At 41.7% G+C, this 18,943-nt stretch overlaps 1 protein-coding gene across 5 annotated transcripts in view; it reads right to left on the bottom strand.

Moving 5' to 3' along the window:
* Positions 1-18,943, bottom strand: part of LOC115212739 (double-stranded RNA-specific editase 1) — a 114,415-nt gene that overhangs the window by 52,982 nt on the left and 42,490 nt on the right. The window contains exon 1 of one of the 5 annotated variants that reach the window (XM_036503542.1): positions 12,247-12,274. The exons of the other annotated variants lie outside the window; for them this stretch is intronic. Coding sequence (XP_036359435.1) covers positions 12,247-12,259 — 13 coding nt within the window. The 5' untranslated portion in view covers positions 12,260-12,274. Of the gene's footprint in view, positions 1-12,246; positions 12,275-18,943 lie in introns of those variants that run through there. 5 annotated transcript variants of the gene reach the window in all.

Genomic DNA, 18,943 nt, shown 5'->3' on the forward strand with positions numbered 1-18,943 from the left:
GTGTATTTTGTAATAGTTCTTCGGTCTATTATGAAGTGCCAAAGTGTTTCGTTACACTTTTTAAATTTCTAATCATTCTCTCACATTTCCACCGAATTCCATTATATATTTTATTCCCCGTTTTTTGGGTGCCACATACAACACATAAGCCGGGTCCTAGATGCGAAGTTGCACTAAAAACCTTTCTGCCCCCGAATACGAGCTGATGAAACTGGGGTGCGTCTGATACGCCCCTGCCACTTTTATACGTTATTCATTCATAAGGAGCCGTGCATATGGCTTCGACAGGTTCTTGGTGGGTGTGTAAGGTTGCACCAGTCACGGTGAAGAATGCGTGGGCGTGGCTGTGGGGTAAGAAGTTGGCTTCCCGACCACATTGTTTCAGGTTCAGTCCCACTGCAAGGCACCTTGGCCAAGTGTCTTCTACTATAGCCTCCCGTAAACCAAGGCATTGGGAGTAGATTTGACGGGCGGGAAAAGAAGCCCATCGTGGTGTGTGTGTGTGTATCAGTTGACATCCGGCATTGGTGTGTTTACATCCTCGGAACGTGGTGGTTCAGCAAAAGATCGACAGAATACGCACCAGGTTTTAAAAAGTACTGGGGCTGATTCGACTAAAAATTGAAGAAAGATTTTTTTAATGTGTGTGTGTGTGTGTGTGTGTGTAACTTGAAGAACGAGTGCGTACGTGCGTGTGTGTGTGTGTGTAACTTGAAGAACGAGTGCGTGCGTGCATGTGTGTGTGTGTGTGTGTGTAACTCGAAGAACGAGTGCGTGCGTGCGTGTGTGTGTGTGTATCTTGAAGGAGGTGTGCGTGCGTCGTTCGCAGGCCGTGGGGGTGTGGAGTATCTAGATTACAGAGATTAAGCCGAACCCGTCACGGTTAAGATAACCACAGCACAAACAACCAAAGAAATTTAGTTTCATCATCTAAAACAACCAGATTACTGTCCACTGAAGAGACGCCCTGCCGAGGTGGACAGCATAAAAACCAACACACACACACACACACACACAGAGTGGCTTTATTCCTAAGAGGAGTGAAAATAAGGTTACCAGTCATTAATTGGGGATGTTTTTTTTATATGTAGAAGTTAGAAAATGCCTTTTGGTAACAGATGACCATAATGAATTGATTTTTATGTAGTGGACACTACTTGTGTGTGTGTGTGTGTGTGTGTGTGTGTGTCTTTTACAGAAGTGACAGTGACTTCGAAGTCCCGGTAACCTTCATCGGTGACCAAAACTCCGAAGTCACTGTCAGCCCTCTTTTAAGAGTAAAATAAATACCTACTCTACAAAAATTTTTAAAAAAACATTTAATGTATAATTTTTATTATAACTTGGCATAAAAACAATGCCATCGCCATATTATACCAGTAATATACCAGTCCCTCTCCCGTACCAATACATTATATTATATTTCCAACTTCATTTCTTCCTTAATGTTAAAAGCCTCTGCTGCTATTTCACTTCTTCCCTCTCCTCCCCTTCCCACCACCACTGTCCAAACAGTGAAACGACTCGGTTGCACCTTGACCCCCCCACCACCACCACCACCGCCCTTTGTCGCTTTCATCATCATCATCATCATCGTCATCAAAGGAAAACGTTGCTACTGGAAAGATCTACACTCACTTTCTCCTCCCCCCTCACGCAGCTCTCGTTATTTTCCTTAAACTGATAAAAGGAAACCGACAGAAAGATCTGGGGTTCGAATCCCAGTCGTGATAGTGCCATGTCCTTCATAAGACAACACTGAAATGAACCCCGAACCCCACCTTCACCCCGCCAACCAAAAGAAAGTCAGTCCGTTCCGTAAAATTAGTCGATAGTTTCGTTAATATTCAGCCCCAGGGTCGAGTTTCGGGGAGAGGAAATATCTGTCACTTCAAACTAGGACCAATTGAAGGGCTTCGACCAAATCACAGCAACCAAACTTGTGCAACAGACTATCCCAGCTTAAACTCTTTTCACACACACACACACATATTTCCCGGGGGTCTGGATACTTCAACCACCCCATGATCACGTAAACTGAATCAATGCCATCACATCCTCCACAAGGCGGTCAAATCACAACTAAAATCGCTTCGGACTGAAATAACACCTTGTTTGCCTCGATACGAAGCTCGCAATTTGGAAGGAGGTTGTGTGAGGGGGGGGGTCTTCCTCCAAAGTAGAAATATGTAATTAGTCAGGAATCGAAACCTAGCTGTACACTAATTCGCTGGCAGTTTGGCATTTTTGTCACACGGTAAAACTCTTTGAGTCTAATCCCTCGTTACTAGTTTTGGCTCAACGCGAAAATCTGCTCCTTATATTATCGATCACTCAAAATCATTCAAAAAGAAAAGATGCAAATAATAAATAAAAAAAAACATACTGATAGGTTCATATCCTCCACACACCTCCTTCGACAATGTGGTTTGGGTTAAAAAAAAAGCAGGATTTTGGTGGTTTGATTTTCTGTGTAAACAATTCCACAACCAGCTTTGGTTGTGGCAATCGGATCACCGCACTGAACCCGCTAATTATATTTAATCACTTCAAGGGTGCAGTTTTTTGGCCGTATCTTTAAGCAAAAAATTTCTGACGAGAAATAACGATAAAGGATGGAAAATCACACAATTTCATATTGTTATGCCATTATTAGTTTTGCTTCAAAGCTACAATACTCAGAAATACGTGAAAAAGGAAAATACGAGGGTAGGTCGGGTAGCGAAAGAAATTTCACTTCTGAAATTCGCCAGACGCGGTTGTTGAGGCAAAGTGATCAAAGGATGAGGTAAATATCGATTGGAAAATAATTATATAACGGAACATGAAACCATCTTGAGGGTTTTTTTCTTTCTTTTCTTTTTTATCTAATATCTTTTACTTTCCTCCAACGCCTTAAAAAAAATGGAAAACCTTTCTATCGTGATATTCTGAATAATTTCACTCTAAATCAAAGAAGAATGTCTTTTAACAACAAACTGCTACCTTTAATCAGCAGAGTAGCTGGGGGGGGGACACTTTTTAATAAAATTAATATAAATGTAAAGAACGGCAGAGAAATTGGTGAAGAGACACAGGAATCTCTGCTGACATTTTTTTAATTTCTTCCCCCCCCTCCCCACCGTTTAATTTAGTAATTTCATTTCTAGAAATCTAATATCAAACAAACACACACGTATCATTCGTACTACTAGGTATCATCAACACAGGCGGCGCAACGATGCGCTTTTTATGAGAGAGAGAGAGAAAGGTCTTTACCTTAGAAGCACACACGTCAGAGTGCGCGCGCGTGCAGAAGCGAGAGAGGGGAGGAAGGGGGGGTTAAAGTGTATGTATGTAGATATGCACATGCGCGCCCAACACGCTCACTGTTATACGCACGTCAGTGCGCGTTTATGTAGGGGGGGAGGATGTCTTCACCTCCAACAATGCAAGTGCGTGCGTGCGTGTGCGTGTGTGCGTGTGCGTGTGTGCGTGTGCGCGCTCTCACCAGTGCGTGGGCGCGCGTACGCCCTTCTCGTCCATGTGAGCGCACGCACTCTTCGATGTGTGTGTGTGTTTGTAAATGCTATCATTTGTTAATGTGTGGTATCGTTCATCCATATGTGTGTGTGTGTGTGTGTGTGTGTATATATATATATATATATATATATATATATATATATATATATATATATATATATATATATATATATATATCTACATTCTTTCGTGCAGTGTTTTGTGCATCTATTCGCGAATATGTCCATCTGCATTCGCCTCTCGTTAACGAGTGGAGAGAGGGTTCCCTAACGAAAATATGGACGTGTGTACCTTCTTGTTTAGTTCCTGTCAGGATGGGGGAATGGATGAGCAGACAGACAGACAAATATGTGCAGATCCTCTCCAACGCCGCCTTCGACTGCAAGGTTTGCCGTGCATCGAAGCGCAAGTCATTCCCCGAGCTATTTTCTCCATCAAAATGATTAATGTTTATGCATTGCGAGTAACGAGAATAGAGAATCGCATCGATCTAGCCACACATATACATTGAAGGACGGGAGAAACGACCAGCAAACTTGGCTCCCATTCCGTCGTACTGCAACAAACCAATGTGCGGTGGTTTCTCTGTGACAGAAGAGGGGGGGAGGGCATCGTGGTTGGTTGGTAAAGTGGAGAGAAAACGGATGAAATGTTGGAGAAGACAGACAGACATGACAGGCAGTCTTTTGCCCAACTTCGCGATGGTAATGTGTTCGTTCGGGAGAGAGAGAAATGGGTGGAGGGTAACTTGTCTAAAACCACAAGACAGACAGACAGATGAGTAAGATGGAGAGAGTGGTAGACAGGGAGAGAGAGAGAGAGAGAGAGAGAGGAAAAGACTAACATAAAGAATATCAGTTTCCCACTCACCTATTACTAATTTCGCTGCTGCTATTTCCCAGTAGCAGTAGCAACAGCAGCAGTAGTAGTAGTAGTAAATTAAAGAAACAAACGTTACGGTGATGAGTGAGAGAATATAGTGAAACGAGTGGAAGCATGGCGCAGCCAAATGACACACACACACAACACACACACACACACACACGGGAGGAGGGGTAGGGCGAGCGAAAAAGATAGCTACATGCATATTTATACACACGCAAATATTCATATATATGCAAATTTACACACACACACACACACACACACACACACGCCAGAATCCAACCTATGCCAACAGGATAAAATAACATTAAATGTACGTGTTATGTACACACACACACACCCAATGTACAGCTGGATAACGGGTTCGATTCTGGACAGAGCATTGTTACCATGAACAGGCAGGGTACTTTATTATTCCCGTCTTCTCAGCTGATAGTGGGTACCAACCTTTCCTCATCTCTCTCTCCACATACACGCGGCCCCTGACTACAATCGTGTCCCTTCCCGACCACACAACCACCTAAAGCTACCCGTAAAGGCATCCTACGTTACCGATTCACATTTGCGATTCTTTCCCAACCACATGGTTCCAGGTTCAGTCCCACTGCGTAGCACCTAGGGTAAGTGTTTTCAACAATAGCCTCGAACCGACTAAAGCATTGAGTGCATTTCGTAGGTGGAAACTGAAAGAAGCCCGTCGTGTGTGTGTGCCTTTGTCCACCACCACCGCTTGAGAACCTGTGTTGGTTTGTTTATGTCCCCGTAGCTTAGAGACCGACTGATAGAATAAGTAACAAGCTTTAAAAAAAAAGAACTAAGTCCTGGATTCGATTTGTTCAACTAAAATCCCTTTAAGGCGGTGCTCCAGCATGGCCACAGTGCAATAACTGAAACAAGATAAACACACAAATATACATGTATGAGTGTGTATAGATGTGTGTGTACAATTATGTATATACACACGTGTAGGTGTATCTACATTATATATATATATATATAATATATATATATATATATATATATATATACACACTCACACACACATATATATATATATATAATATATATATATATATATATATATATATATATATATACTGTATATAATTATAAAATAAATACTGTGGGTCTACAAGTCCCCATACTAATATATATATATTTATATATATTAGTACACACACACATATAGTAGATAGATGCGCGCATATATCTTTTACTTGTGAACAGCCATCGGATAGAGCCCATGCTGGGGCACCTGCTTGAAGGGTTTTTTTCATACTTATTCTATCATTCTTGTTTGACCAACCGCTAACTTAAGGGACGTGCGTTTGTGCGTGTACATGTGTATCATCCTATATTAATGCATATATGTGTGCGCGTGTGTGTGTATGTATGTAAGCATACACACGTCTATATGTATCTGTATGTAATGTCTACAGCCACTGGTGTCCATCAATCCGATTAGGGTTCTTCATTTCTATAATCAGTTGATGAAAATCGGACACAAGAAATACCAGCAAAAGTTTGGTCGAAGAGAGAGAGAGAGACCAAGTTATAAGAGAGTGTGTCGAGGTCGCTTCTTGTTTCAATTCTCTTCTCTTATGGCAGACGAGTAATTCGCTTTCAAAAAATCCGACCACGGCCTTCCCAGTTTAATTTCGTTCTCAAAAAGCATTTCATTTTTTCCCTCACAAGTAAAAGGAAAAAAGCATTAAAAATTATAAAAGATCAAATTATCAGGGAAAAAGCCCAGAACTACCTCACCCCCCACCCCAAAAAAAATGAAAAAGAAAAGGAGAGAAATTAAGCAGCGGAAGATGGGGGGGGGAGTAGCGGGTTGCACATCCCATGAACAAATGGCGTGTTTGGCCACACCTCACGGATATAACTGCAAAGGCATTGCCGCAGAGAATGGCCCCGAGACATTCGCTACAACAACCCCCCACCCTCCACCTCGCGGGACTCATTTTTCAGATGGGCCGCAGTCATCTCAATTCTGCCGAGGAAATCGGTAGTGCGGACTTGCAGAGCCCCTAAGGTTACGAAGGCGACCAGCACAAACTGATAGCGGACCGTCAGGCTCCTGTGTTCTTTGTTTTAACTTCCTCGCCTCTGCAAGGCGGGTGGCGATACACGGGTTCGCAGCCACATCCCCAGGTAAGTGTTGACCCTAACATCAGCTGAACTTAGACGGCTCTCTATGTCTGAATCACTTCAGATGATACTTATAGGGTATGGGACTTCAAATGCTGCTGGAAGGGTTTCTGTTTGTGCAATATTCTCCCTTCGTGTTAAAGGCGTCGGCTGCACCCCTGTCTCGTTCGTTTCCCGCTCTCGAAGAGGGAATCGGAAGGAAAGACTGGGGGGAGGGGGAAATAGACGAGGACCTTCGTATGGAGACTGAAATGAGTATTTAGAAAGACTCAGTTTCTGAGAGAAACTGGTTTGAACTGGTTAACTCTCTCACCTCTTCCACATTACAATTGTTAGAAATGAGGAGTGTGTCGCTGTTGTCTCGACAGTGTAGAGAGACGATAAGGTGGTGCACTGTGCCCAGTATCAGAAAACTCCAGCTTGGCCGGATGTTAGCGCTCAAACCCGTTCTCTTACCGAGCCGATGGTACTTACGCCTTCCACAACACAGACGCTTCGTACAGTTTCCCTATATATATATAGGCGCGGCTGTGTGGTTAGGAAACTTACTTCCCAGCTACATGGTTCCGGGTTCAGTCCCACTGCGTGGAACCTTGGGCGAGTGTGTTCTGCCATAGCCTCGGGCCGACCGAAGTTTTGTAATTGAATTTGGTAGGCGGAAATTACTGCCGTGGGTGTACATGTGTAAGTGCTTGTGTCTCCTAACAGAGAGGGGGGGAACTACCCCGCTCCTGGGTGTTGGCGTCAGGAGGGGCATCCGGCTGTAGAAAACTTTCCACACGAATAGTGCCGCACATATGTATATACAGGTTTTAGAAGACTAGGCGCAGGAGAGTGGCTGTGTGGTAAGTAGCTTGCTTACCAACCACATGGGGTTCAGTCCCATTGCACGGCACCTTGGGCAAGTCTCTTCTACTATAACCTCGAGCCGACCAAAGCCATGTGAGTGGATTTGGCAGACGGAAACTGAAAGAAGCCTGCCATGTATATAACACACAAAGACCTTCGCAATTAATTTCATTTCATATTACACTCTGTACTCGGCTGATGCTTTATTCTGAGACAAAGAATACTGAGTCGTAGCATCCTAAGTAGAATTATGCCTGAGTGAAATGACATAGAGATCAAACTAATGCCTACATACGAGTTATTAAACTAAGACTTATAATAGGGCCTCCGTCGGTTACGACGACGAGTCTTCCAGTTGATCCGATCAACGGAACAACCTGCTCGTGTAATTAACATGGAAATGGCTGAGTACTCCGCAGACATAAATGTACCCTTAACGTAGTTCTTGGGGAGATTCAAAGTGACACAGAATGTGACACGGCTGGCCCCTTTGAAATACAGGCGAAACTCATTTTAGCCAGCTGAGTGGACTGGGGCAATGTGAAATAAAGTGTCTTGCTCAAGGACAGGAATCGGAATTCTTGACCTGGCGATCGTGAGCCGAATGCCCCTAACCACACAGACACAAGAAGTGAAATTATTCATGTTGAAGAAGAAGTAAAAATGATAATTATGTATTTTATGAAATACTAGCAGTATCGCCCGGCGTTGCTCGGGTTTGTAAGGGAAATAACTATATAAGCATTTTTAGAGAGTTATAGCCAAAAAATAGCAAAAAAATGCATTAAAAATGGGGGGGGGGGAATGATGGTAAATTTTTTTTTAAATCGTTGACTCATCGTAGACATTTATAAGAGAGTTACTTCCCTTATATAATAGCGAAAAAATGCATTAAAATGGAAAAAAATGATGGTAATTTTCTTTCTTAATCGTAGACTCATCGTAGACGCGCGCTAATACCCAGAAGGGCTCGATATGAATCACGACTATAAGATACCCGGTTTTGGTTAAACTGCACCGCAAAATGTGGGAGTAGTTAGGAATCTAAATCGTAGGAGACGGACAGACACACAACCTCTCTTTTATATATAAAGATTAACTACAAAGAGAAATTAGACAAGAATCCTCATGTGATGGACATGAGTGTGCGTAATCTTGATTTCGATTCCACCATGCAACACCTTGCAAGAGTGTCTTCTGCAACAAACCCCGGGTCAACCTAAGTTCTTGTGAGCAGAGAATGGAAGAAGCAACTTCACTAAACATCCACTTTTCCCTGATTGCATGAGTCGGGCAGAATTTGTTGACCCAGATTTCCCGCAGCCGGATGCCATTCCTGTTGCCAACCGTCACCTGTTTATAGGCAAAACGGAATATCCCACCCCCACCCCATGACCAGAAAGGTTCCCCACGGAAAACGTTGCTTGTATGACGGTGATGTTTGTTTACGACCATCAAGTGATATCAAGATTACACATGCACACGTGTGTGTGTGTGTATGTATATATATATATATATATATATATATATATATATATATATATATATATATATATATATATGTGTGTGTGTGTGTGTGTGTGTGTGTGTGTGTATATATATAAACACACGCGCAATTGTGTGTGTGTGTGTGTGTATGTGTGTGTATATATATATATATATACACACACACACACACACATATACATTTGTGTGTATACACACACAACGGGTTTCTTTCGGTTTCCGTGTACCAAATCCACTAGCAAGGGTTTTGGTTGGCCCAAGATTATGAAAGAAGACGCTCATCTCATGCCATACAATGGGACTGAAACCAAGACCATATGGTTGGGAAGCGAACCTCTCAACCACACAGCCACCACGCTATAAGCTCGTGTCTTCTATTGTCTCCCATGTTTCGACATGTAACAGTTGTAAATGAGCGTCACCGTTATACAAGCAGTGTCCTCCGTTTCTAATCTTCGGTGGAAACATATCTTGCCACAGAGAAATCTTACTTTTCTAGGAAACAAGTTAGGGTTGGCGAAAGGAAGCACATCCGGCCGTAGAAAACCTGTCGCAACAACTTCCGTCTGATCCACGCCAGCATGAAGAACTACATGTTAAAAAAAAACCATGATCATCATATTTATGTAACATATACACTTTGTGTGTGGGTGTGCTTGTCCATGTTAGTTGTAAACAAACGTAACAGTCATACAATTGGGGTTATTCGTTTTAACCTTCTGTGTAAACATACCGAGTCACGAGGAAATATTACATCGTTTTAAAATAAATGAAAGTTGGTTTTGTGATAGGAAAAGTATTCCACAGCCGTTTCCATGCAGGGTTATATGCCCCACCCCCACCCCATGACAGAAAGTGTTTGAAGTGTTTTCGCGGAATACCCGAAACGAAGGACATTGCTTGAAGGACGATGATGTTCATTTAACAACTATCACGCTGTGTTGAGACACGGAGACACACACACACACACACGTGTGTGTGTGTGTGTGTGTGTGTGTGTGTGCATACAGAGACAAAGTAGAGAAGGGAGGGAAACTAGAAAGAGAGAATGAGAAAATAAGAGAGAGCAAAGACAAATGGAGAGAAACGGTTGAGGGAGGAGAAGAGGAAATTTAGAGAGAAGAGAGTGAAGAGAAGTGGAGAGATGACGAAGAACGGAGAGAAAGAAGATGGCACAAAATGGGCAGAGAATCACACAAAGACAATCCCAAAAGTTGATGTATATTTGGAGGGAACCTGAATAGTTTCAAAATGGTTTTTAGAGCTTATACTATAATACGCTTGTAGCAACCACAACAACACAGAGACTGTCTCTCAAACAGACATTCTCTCTTGCTGCAGGGCAATGTGGTGGAGAAGTTGGTTTGCCAAAACACACGGCTTCAGGTTTGGTCCCACCGTGGGGCACTTTAAACAAATACCACTTGCTCTAGCCCTCGGCCAACCAAAGCCTGGTGACAAGGATTTGATAGATGAAAACTGAAAGCTTGTCTCTCACACACAAACACACAGAGGTATCATTTCTGCTAGGGTGGAGGGGTCATCTTGAATATAGCAATGTGTCAGATATCTTAGCCCTTAGCCATCTCTATCGTAAGTCTCAGAGCCTGGGGATCAGTCTACAGTACTTCATCTCATGTCTTCCTAGGTCTCCCATCGGCTTTAAGTGATCGGCACTTCTGTATGCAACTGTCTACATCCATAACCATCACATGACCAAACCAGTGCCGTCTTCTCTCTTGCACACCGCATCTGATTCTTACACCCAGCTTTTCACTCAGTACACTATAACGCCGTTGCACATGCACACTGATATTACACATCCAGCAGAGCATACTAGCTTTCACATGTTCTCTGCATTCGGGAACCATGTCTCACTACCATGGTACATCATACAATCTTCCTTTTATTCGGAAAGAGACAGACCTTTGGCTGCCAACAGATGTAAAAGCTCTCTAAATTTCCTCCATCCTTTCCGTGCAGCCTCCCCTACAGCTAATTAGGTCCCCTAGGTAGCAGAAATTATTCTCTATCTGTAAAGAGCCTCCAGGGAATTTGAGAGAATCAAAATCCTGAGTCTCCGTAGTGTCTATGGCTCCTGTGCATTTTCCACAATTGAACACTACTTTCTCTGTTAACCTTCCTATTATTCCATGGCACTTCATGTGTGTCCATAGCTTGCACTAGGTACACCATATACAATTCCTCCCTACACCGTTTCTATATATCACACAGGGCCACTTACCTGATGAGGCAAGTGTCCTTTACATTTTCTTGCTTACTAGACCCTTAGTCTTTGCTAAGTTAACCTTAAGGCCCTTCGATTCCAGGTTTTGCTCCCACACCTGGAATTTCTTTTCTAGTTGTTACAGAATCTTATACGAGGGTAAGATCATCAGTATATAGTAGTTCCCAGGGGCAGCCAGTCTTGATTTCCTCTTATGGCCTAGAGGACGACGATAAATAGGAGGGCACTGAGAACAAAACCCTGATAAACACCTGTTTGTACACTAAATTCATCACTATCACCTTACTAGCAGAACCTCTGTATATGGCTTTCACACACCACTCGTCAACCCCTAGCTTCCTCAGAGCCCACCATATCACACAGTAGGGTACTTCTCTGTCAAAGGCTTTCTCTCTAAGTCAACAAACGCCAAGTACAATGCTTTACCCATGGCCAAATAATTCTCCAGCAGTTGTCTGATTGTAAAGACAATGTCAGTCGTGCTTCTCCCCAGCACAAAGCCAGACTGCATTCCATCCAAAATGATTCTGATCCCAATTAATAAGACAATACCTCTCTCTCTAACTTTCATAATCCGCTCCAGCAACTTGATGCCTCTGTAATTAGATGTCTAAGACATCTTTCTTACTCTTGTATAATGCTGCTGCACCAATCATTAGGGATCACACCTTTCCTGAATAACCTGATTAACTGTTCAGGTGACTAGACCATATCCTATTCCACCAGGTGTGTGTGCACGTTTACATCTCCTTGTCTTCACAACACCTGAGTGTTGTAAATAAATACAATTCATTTCCAATATTCCTGTCTGGCCATGGGGAAATACCACCTTGTTTGGAACAAGTAAGGGTCAGTGACAGGGAGGAGATCTGGATGGGAAAGAAGACCAAAAAAGAAGAAGAACCAGCCTCACTAAACTTCATCTGACCTATGCAAGCCTGGAAGGGTCGACGTTTAAAATGAGTAATGATAATGACTGTAGCCAATTGATTAGAAACAAAAGCCGTCCAACCCATGCTAGCATGGAAAACGGACGTTAAATGATGATGATGATGAAAAAGAAAAACAGGTTAAATAAATACCTTGTGGACGCATTATTTGAAAACTTGAGAACGGAATGTCTGAATAGCCTCCTAGCTACAGACACAGCAGTATTCCAACTAGCGACTGCAAACTGACAGAACTGTACTCCAACTGATGTGTTTTGTATCTAATTACACTTAGGTGGACCGTGCCACTGGGAGAGTGAAATATCTTGCTCAAAGATAAAATGCAGCATTTACAATAGAACTGAAGGTGAACTTTAAGATCAGCAGCCAGCAATCTACTGGATTATCTTTGCTTAATAATCGAAAAGGTTATATTAAAGTCCGTGGGAAACAAAATGTAGAACTAGAATTTTAATATCTAAATATTGCCTTATCTTTCATTTATAAAGAACGGCATACTGTGATTGTTTACCAAATTCCATAATATACACACACATATTTGAAGCACATATATAATTCTCTAATTTGTCTTTGCTTATTCTAAATAGAATAATTGTTTAGTTAAACAGACTTTCTATGCAAGCAGGAGCTACAATGGATTTGAACAATAACAATAAAGAAGAGTGTTGAATGACATTATATCATTCACAGATAAAAAGCTTCCATCCATCAATATTTCAATAAAAACAGGAACTGTATCATTTGGGTCCCATGACAGGGAGAAAATAGGAGAGAATGTTTTTTTCTTTTTTCTTCTTTGGCTTTTATTATCTAAAATGGCAATGACCTCATAAAGCTTTAATGAGAAGCGTGGAATGAAAGAATGGCTTCTCTAAAAAACACATGATGAGACAAAAGTCTTTGTAACACAAACCTGCCACCCACCCACCCTCTCTCCTCCCCCCCCCCACCTTTCTGTCTCACAATAATCACACTTTATAATTGACATTCAGGAACAACTTTGGAAATCAGGACTAAAATTTAACTCTTTAGCATTTCAACCGCCCATATTTGGCCCAAATATTTCTGCTTTATGTTCAAAGCAGCCAGATCCAGCCTCTCACACGTTGTTTACAATACCATTCTAAAATTCAACATCATCATCATCATTGTTTAGCGTCCGCTTTCCATGCTAGCATGGGTTGGACAGTTCAACTGGGGTCTGGGAAGCCAGAAGGCTGCACCAGGCCCAGTTTGATCTGGCAATGTTTCTACGGCTGGATGCCCTTCCTAACGCCAACCACTCCATGAGTGTAGTGGGTGCTTTTTACATGCCACCGGCACAGGTGCCAGACGAGTCTGGCAAACGGCCACGATCGGATGGTGCTTTTTATGTTCCACCGGCATGGGGGCCAGGCAAGGCTGGCAACGGCCACGAACGGATGGTGCTTTTTACATGCCACCAGCACGAGGCCAGTCAGGGCGGGGCTGGCAACGGCCACGAACGGATGGTTGTCTTACGTGCCACCGGCACTGGTAACTCACAAAATCCCAAAGCTATGAGATAATACAAGATTAATTAAAAGCAATATGAACAAATAAGCATTTGATAGAGAAATCATCATCATCATGAATCAACATCCGTTTTCCATGCTGGCATGGGTGGGATGGTTTGACTGAGGTTTGGAGAGCCAGTGGCTGCACCAGGCTCCAATCTTGATCTGGCAGAGTTTCTACAGCTGGATGCCGCCCTTCCTAACACCAACCACTCCGAGAGTGTAGTGGGTGCTTTTTACGTGCCACCAGCACAGGAACCAGTAAGACGGGCCTGGCAACGATCATATTCAGATGGTGCTTTTTAAGTGCCACCAGCACAGGGTTTAAATATGTTCCACTCTTGATATACTGATTTTTTTTGTTTTTTTCAGATCGAAAAAAAAAAAAATGGTTGAATAACAATGTTTTGGTATTAAAGATTTTCCTGAAATTCTGATGTTTAGAAACTTTATTTTAGTGAGACATATTTCATTAGAAACAAAATTCTATTGGGAAAGGGAGATGGGGGAATGCCATGAGGATTACAGTTGCCGCCTGGCATCCATTCATTCTCTCCATACACTGTTACTGGAATGGTAATATTGATGCCATTCATCATCATCATTTAACATCCCCTTTTCTATGCTGGCATGGATGGATCTGACACGAGCTATTGAGTCACTGGCCTGAATGATGCGCCAATGTCTGCTTTGGCATGGTTCCTAGGTTGGATGCCCTCCTTAATTATGAGGGTACCAGCACCAGCGGGATCAGCAAGGCTCTGGAGTCAAAACAAACAACTTTGACTCTGATTCTGGCTCCACTACTATTGGCACCTCCAACTCCGACTCCTCTTTATGTAATCAAGTGATTATGGTCTACACATCTCATAAAGCATACTCTGAGTAGGCCTATATGTTATAACTGGTTTATATTAAAGAATAAAGGCATTGTGGGTCGGAGTCAGAGTCGGTATAGTTTTACTGACTCAGACTCCAGCTACCCCTTAATTGTTTCTGACTCCGACTCCACGACCCTGCTTGCAAGACAAAATTCCTCAACTGAGAAAAGGAGTAGTAGTAGTAGTAGAATTGAGATGACTTTGCATCAAGAGGTGAGAGATTCGAGTATGATTGGGGAACAGGAGTGAGTGTCATGGTGGAAGGGAGAGACACACAGTTACCCCAGTTGGAAAAGAAAGCAGGTGGTGGTGGTGATGTGTCAGGACATGGCCTCAAGACAGAGGAAGGTGAATACAAGTGGTAGGGGTGACATCTGTAGGGGATGGAGATTTCATCAAATCCCTAAATGCTTATAAAGAACTACCCCCACCATATGAAACACACACAACCACTGGAATTACACACTAATACAATGAGGAATTACACTCACCACTGTTGGGTGACTGTGGATGCTGGCACCACACAAGAAAAAAAGCCAGAACACTCTGTGATGTGGTTGGCATTGGGATGGGCCCCCAGCCATAGAAACCATGCCAAAACAGACAATATATCCTTATGTGGCTCCTGGTAAACAATCCAACCCATGCTGGTGTAGACAGCTTAATAAATTCAAGCTCATTCCATAAAGCTGGCGAAATTAAATCACTCTGCAATCAGATTTATTCCGAAAGAAACTGAACAACGGTAGTAGCACATTCCCCTACCACCCCACCGCATGAAGCTGCAGCCATGTTACCCCTTGAATCCTCGTAATAAAATCCCAATTCCTCAATCTAAATCCATGGCTGGTTTTTATCCATCTCTGTCCTCGGTAGCTTCTAATTAACAAACCAATTAATGAAATCATTCTCTTTACTACAGAGACTTGAGGAGAAACAAATGTTCTGCTTAGAAACACTGGGCTTATGTTTTGCTTTTTTTCAATTAGAAACTCATTAATATATCACAGTAATTAATGATAAACCTATGAAGAATAAATTTATAAATGAGAAAAGGAAATAAATTAGAGGAAAACTTCCAGTAATTGCCGGCCAAATGAGAAAGGAAGAGAATCCAACAGAAATGAAATTTTACATTTTATCTCTAAGAATATTTCTCTTTTACTTGTCTCAGACATTAGACTGTGGCCATGCTGTGGCACCGCCTTCAAGACTCTCTTAAGTGAAACAAATCAACCCCAGTACTTTTTTTTTTTTTAAAGCCTGGTACTTATTCTATTTTGCTGAACTGCTAAGTCATAGGGACACAAATTACACTGTCACCAGTTGTCAAGAAGTGGAGTACAAACACAAAGGATCATCATCATCATCGTTTAACTTCCGCTTTCCATGCTAGCATGGGTTGGGCGATTTGACTGAGGACTGGCGAACCAGATGGCTGCACCAGGCCCCAATCTTAATCTGGCAGAGTTTCTACAGCTGGATGCCCTTCCTAACACCAACCACTCTGAGAGTATAGTGGGTGCTTTTTATGTGCCACCGGTACGGGGGCCAGTCAGGCGGTACTGGCAATGACCTCGCTCAAATCATTTTACATATGCCACCGGCACAGGTGCCAGTAAGGCGATGTTGGTAACGATCACACTCGAATAGTGCCCTTTTACGTGCCACCGACACGGAAGCCAGTTAGTCACTCTGGCAACGATCACACTATATGTGTGTGTATGTGTGTGTTTGTGTAAAGTAGGAGTGTATATATGTATGTATGTGTGTGTGTGTATACCCAACAAAATATCTGAAACTGTTTCCTTGAGGGAAAAAAAAAAAGATTTGATTTTCAAAATGTGCATCCCAAAATGGTTTCCAGTAAATAATAATCAGAAAATATAATTTGACGCAGGAAATAGCTCAACTTTTTAGATCGTTAAATCTCCTTCTTACCACAAGAGTGCTATCCCTCTTGACCTGACTCATATTCCCATGGCTTCATCCAAAAGGAGCACATATCCTTTTTTTCCCCACCTCCATATATATATATATATATATATATAGATATATATATATATATATTATATATATATATATATATACTTACATCCAAGACCAAAAAGGGTACGGATGCCGCTATATATATATATATATGTAGAAAAATACAAACTGGGACAAGAACGCAAAACATTTAGAGGACGATGCAAAAAACACGGGCGGGACATTCGAAGCCTTCGAAGCCTTGGGGCTGGCCAGGTCGGAGCAATCTCAAGATTAATCAGCTAAAATTGCGAGGACGATCTGGTTCTTGACTGAAGATTGAAGGCTTCGAATGTCCTGTCCGTGTTTTTTGTATCGTCCTCTAAATGTTTTGCGCTCTTGTCCCAGTTTGTATTTTTTTACATATACATATATATATATATACATATATATATATATATATAATATATATATATATATATATGCCCTGTAGCTACCAGTTGAAATTTATAGTTGTATATTCCAGTTGATAGTTGGAGGTGTTCATACATCTTGAATTCACTGCTCATGGATCAGTTTACACACCTGGTTAGACACAGATTATGACATTTAACAAATGAGCACACCCACCCTCCTCACAGCTAGAATCAACTATGTTCAACCAGGTACATTTACACGTATATGAACACACAAGTCAAGATATTAGCTGATGCTACAGGTACATGTATGGAAATGCCCACAAATTTGGACAATATCTTTTAAACTCAACATCATCATCATTATTATTGTTGTTTAACATCCGTTTTCCATGCTGGTATAGGTTGGACAGTTAGACAGAAGCTGGCCAGCCAGGAAGGGGCCCAGACTGTCTGTTGTGGCATGGTGTCTATGGCTGGGTGCCCTTTTCTAATGCCAAAATATACTTTAATTTATGGCTTATAAATTCCTTGCATGTATCATATATATATATATATATATATATATATATATATATATATATATATATATATATAATAGAAATATTAAAATAACTAAGTCTCTCTAAAAGAGAACAGCGGCAACGTTCCCGGAAAATAATAGTTATTGCCATACTAATATGGCATTCTTATAAAAATAAGAAAAAAGCTGTCCGCTTATTAGCTCCATGAGGCCATCGTCTTAAGTTAGCTATTTGATACACAAACTGTATCCATATAACCTTCAAACAAGGGAGGTCAGTCGCTCCACACTACTTGACCAGCAGCTACAGACGCGTTTCGGGGTATTGCCCCTTTTCAATGCAGCGTAGCCAGCCAGTAGGTGTCGCTTCCGACAATCTCTGTTCGATGGTTTTATTTACCTAGTTTCGGTGGAATACATCCACTTGTTTTCAATAATAGAAATATTAAAATAACTAAGTCTCTCTAAAAGAGAACAGCGGCAGCATTCCCGGAAAATAATAGTTATCGCCATACTAATATGGCATTCTTATAAAAATAAGAAAAAAGCTGTCCGCTTATTAGCTCCATGAGGCCATCGCCTTAAGTTAGCTATTTGATACACAAACTGTATCCATATAACCTTCGAACAAGGGATGTATTCCACCGAAACTAGGTAAATAAAACCATCGAACAGAGATTGTCGGAAGCGACACCTACTGGCTGGCTACGCTGCATTGAAAAGGGGCAATACCCCGAAACGTGTCTGTAGCTGCTGGTCAAGTAGTGTGGAGCGACTGACCTCCCTTGTTCGAAGGTTATATGGATACAGTTTGTGTATCAAATAGCTAACTTAAGGCGATGGCCTCATGGAGCTAATAAGCGGACGGCTTTTTTCTTATTTTTATAAGAATGCCATATTAGTATGGCGATAACTATTATTTTCCGGGAACGCTGCCGCTGTTCTCTTTTAGAGAGACTTAGTTATTTTAATATTTCTATTATTGAAAACAAGTGGATGTATTCCACCGAAACTAGGTAAATAAAACCATCGAACAGAGATTGTCGGAAGCGACACCTACTGGGTGGCTACGCTGCATTGAAAAGGGGCAATACCCCGAAACGCGTCTGTAGCTGCTGGTCAAGTAGTGTGGAGCAACTGACCTCCCTTGTTCGAAGGTTATATGGATACAGTTTGTGTATCAAATAGCTAACTTAAGGCGATGGCCTCATGCAGCTAATAAGCGGACAGCTTTTTTCTTATTTTTATAAGAATGCCATATTAGTATGGCGATAACTATTATTTTATTTATATATATATATATATATATATATATATATATATATATATATATATATATATATATATATACACACACACACACACACACACACACACATATTTGGCTTTGTTTACATACTCTCAAGTTTATTATGATTATAATTATTACTGCCATTGTGATTATGAACAACAAAATCCAAATATATATTCAAAGTTTAAGACGGAAAAACAAAGTCTGTCCCTCTC

This window comes from Octopus sinensis, linkage group LG6 (genome assembly GCF_006345805.1).
Source record: "Octopus sinensis linkage group LG6, ASM634580v1, whole genome shotgun sequence".
NCBI classification, from domain to species: Eukaryota; Metazoa; Mollusca; class Cephalopoda; order Octopoda; family Octopodidae; genus Octopus; species Octopus sinensis.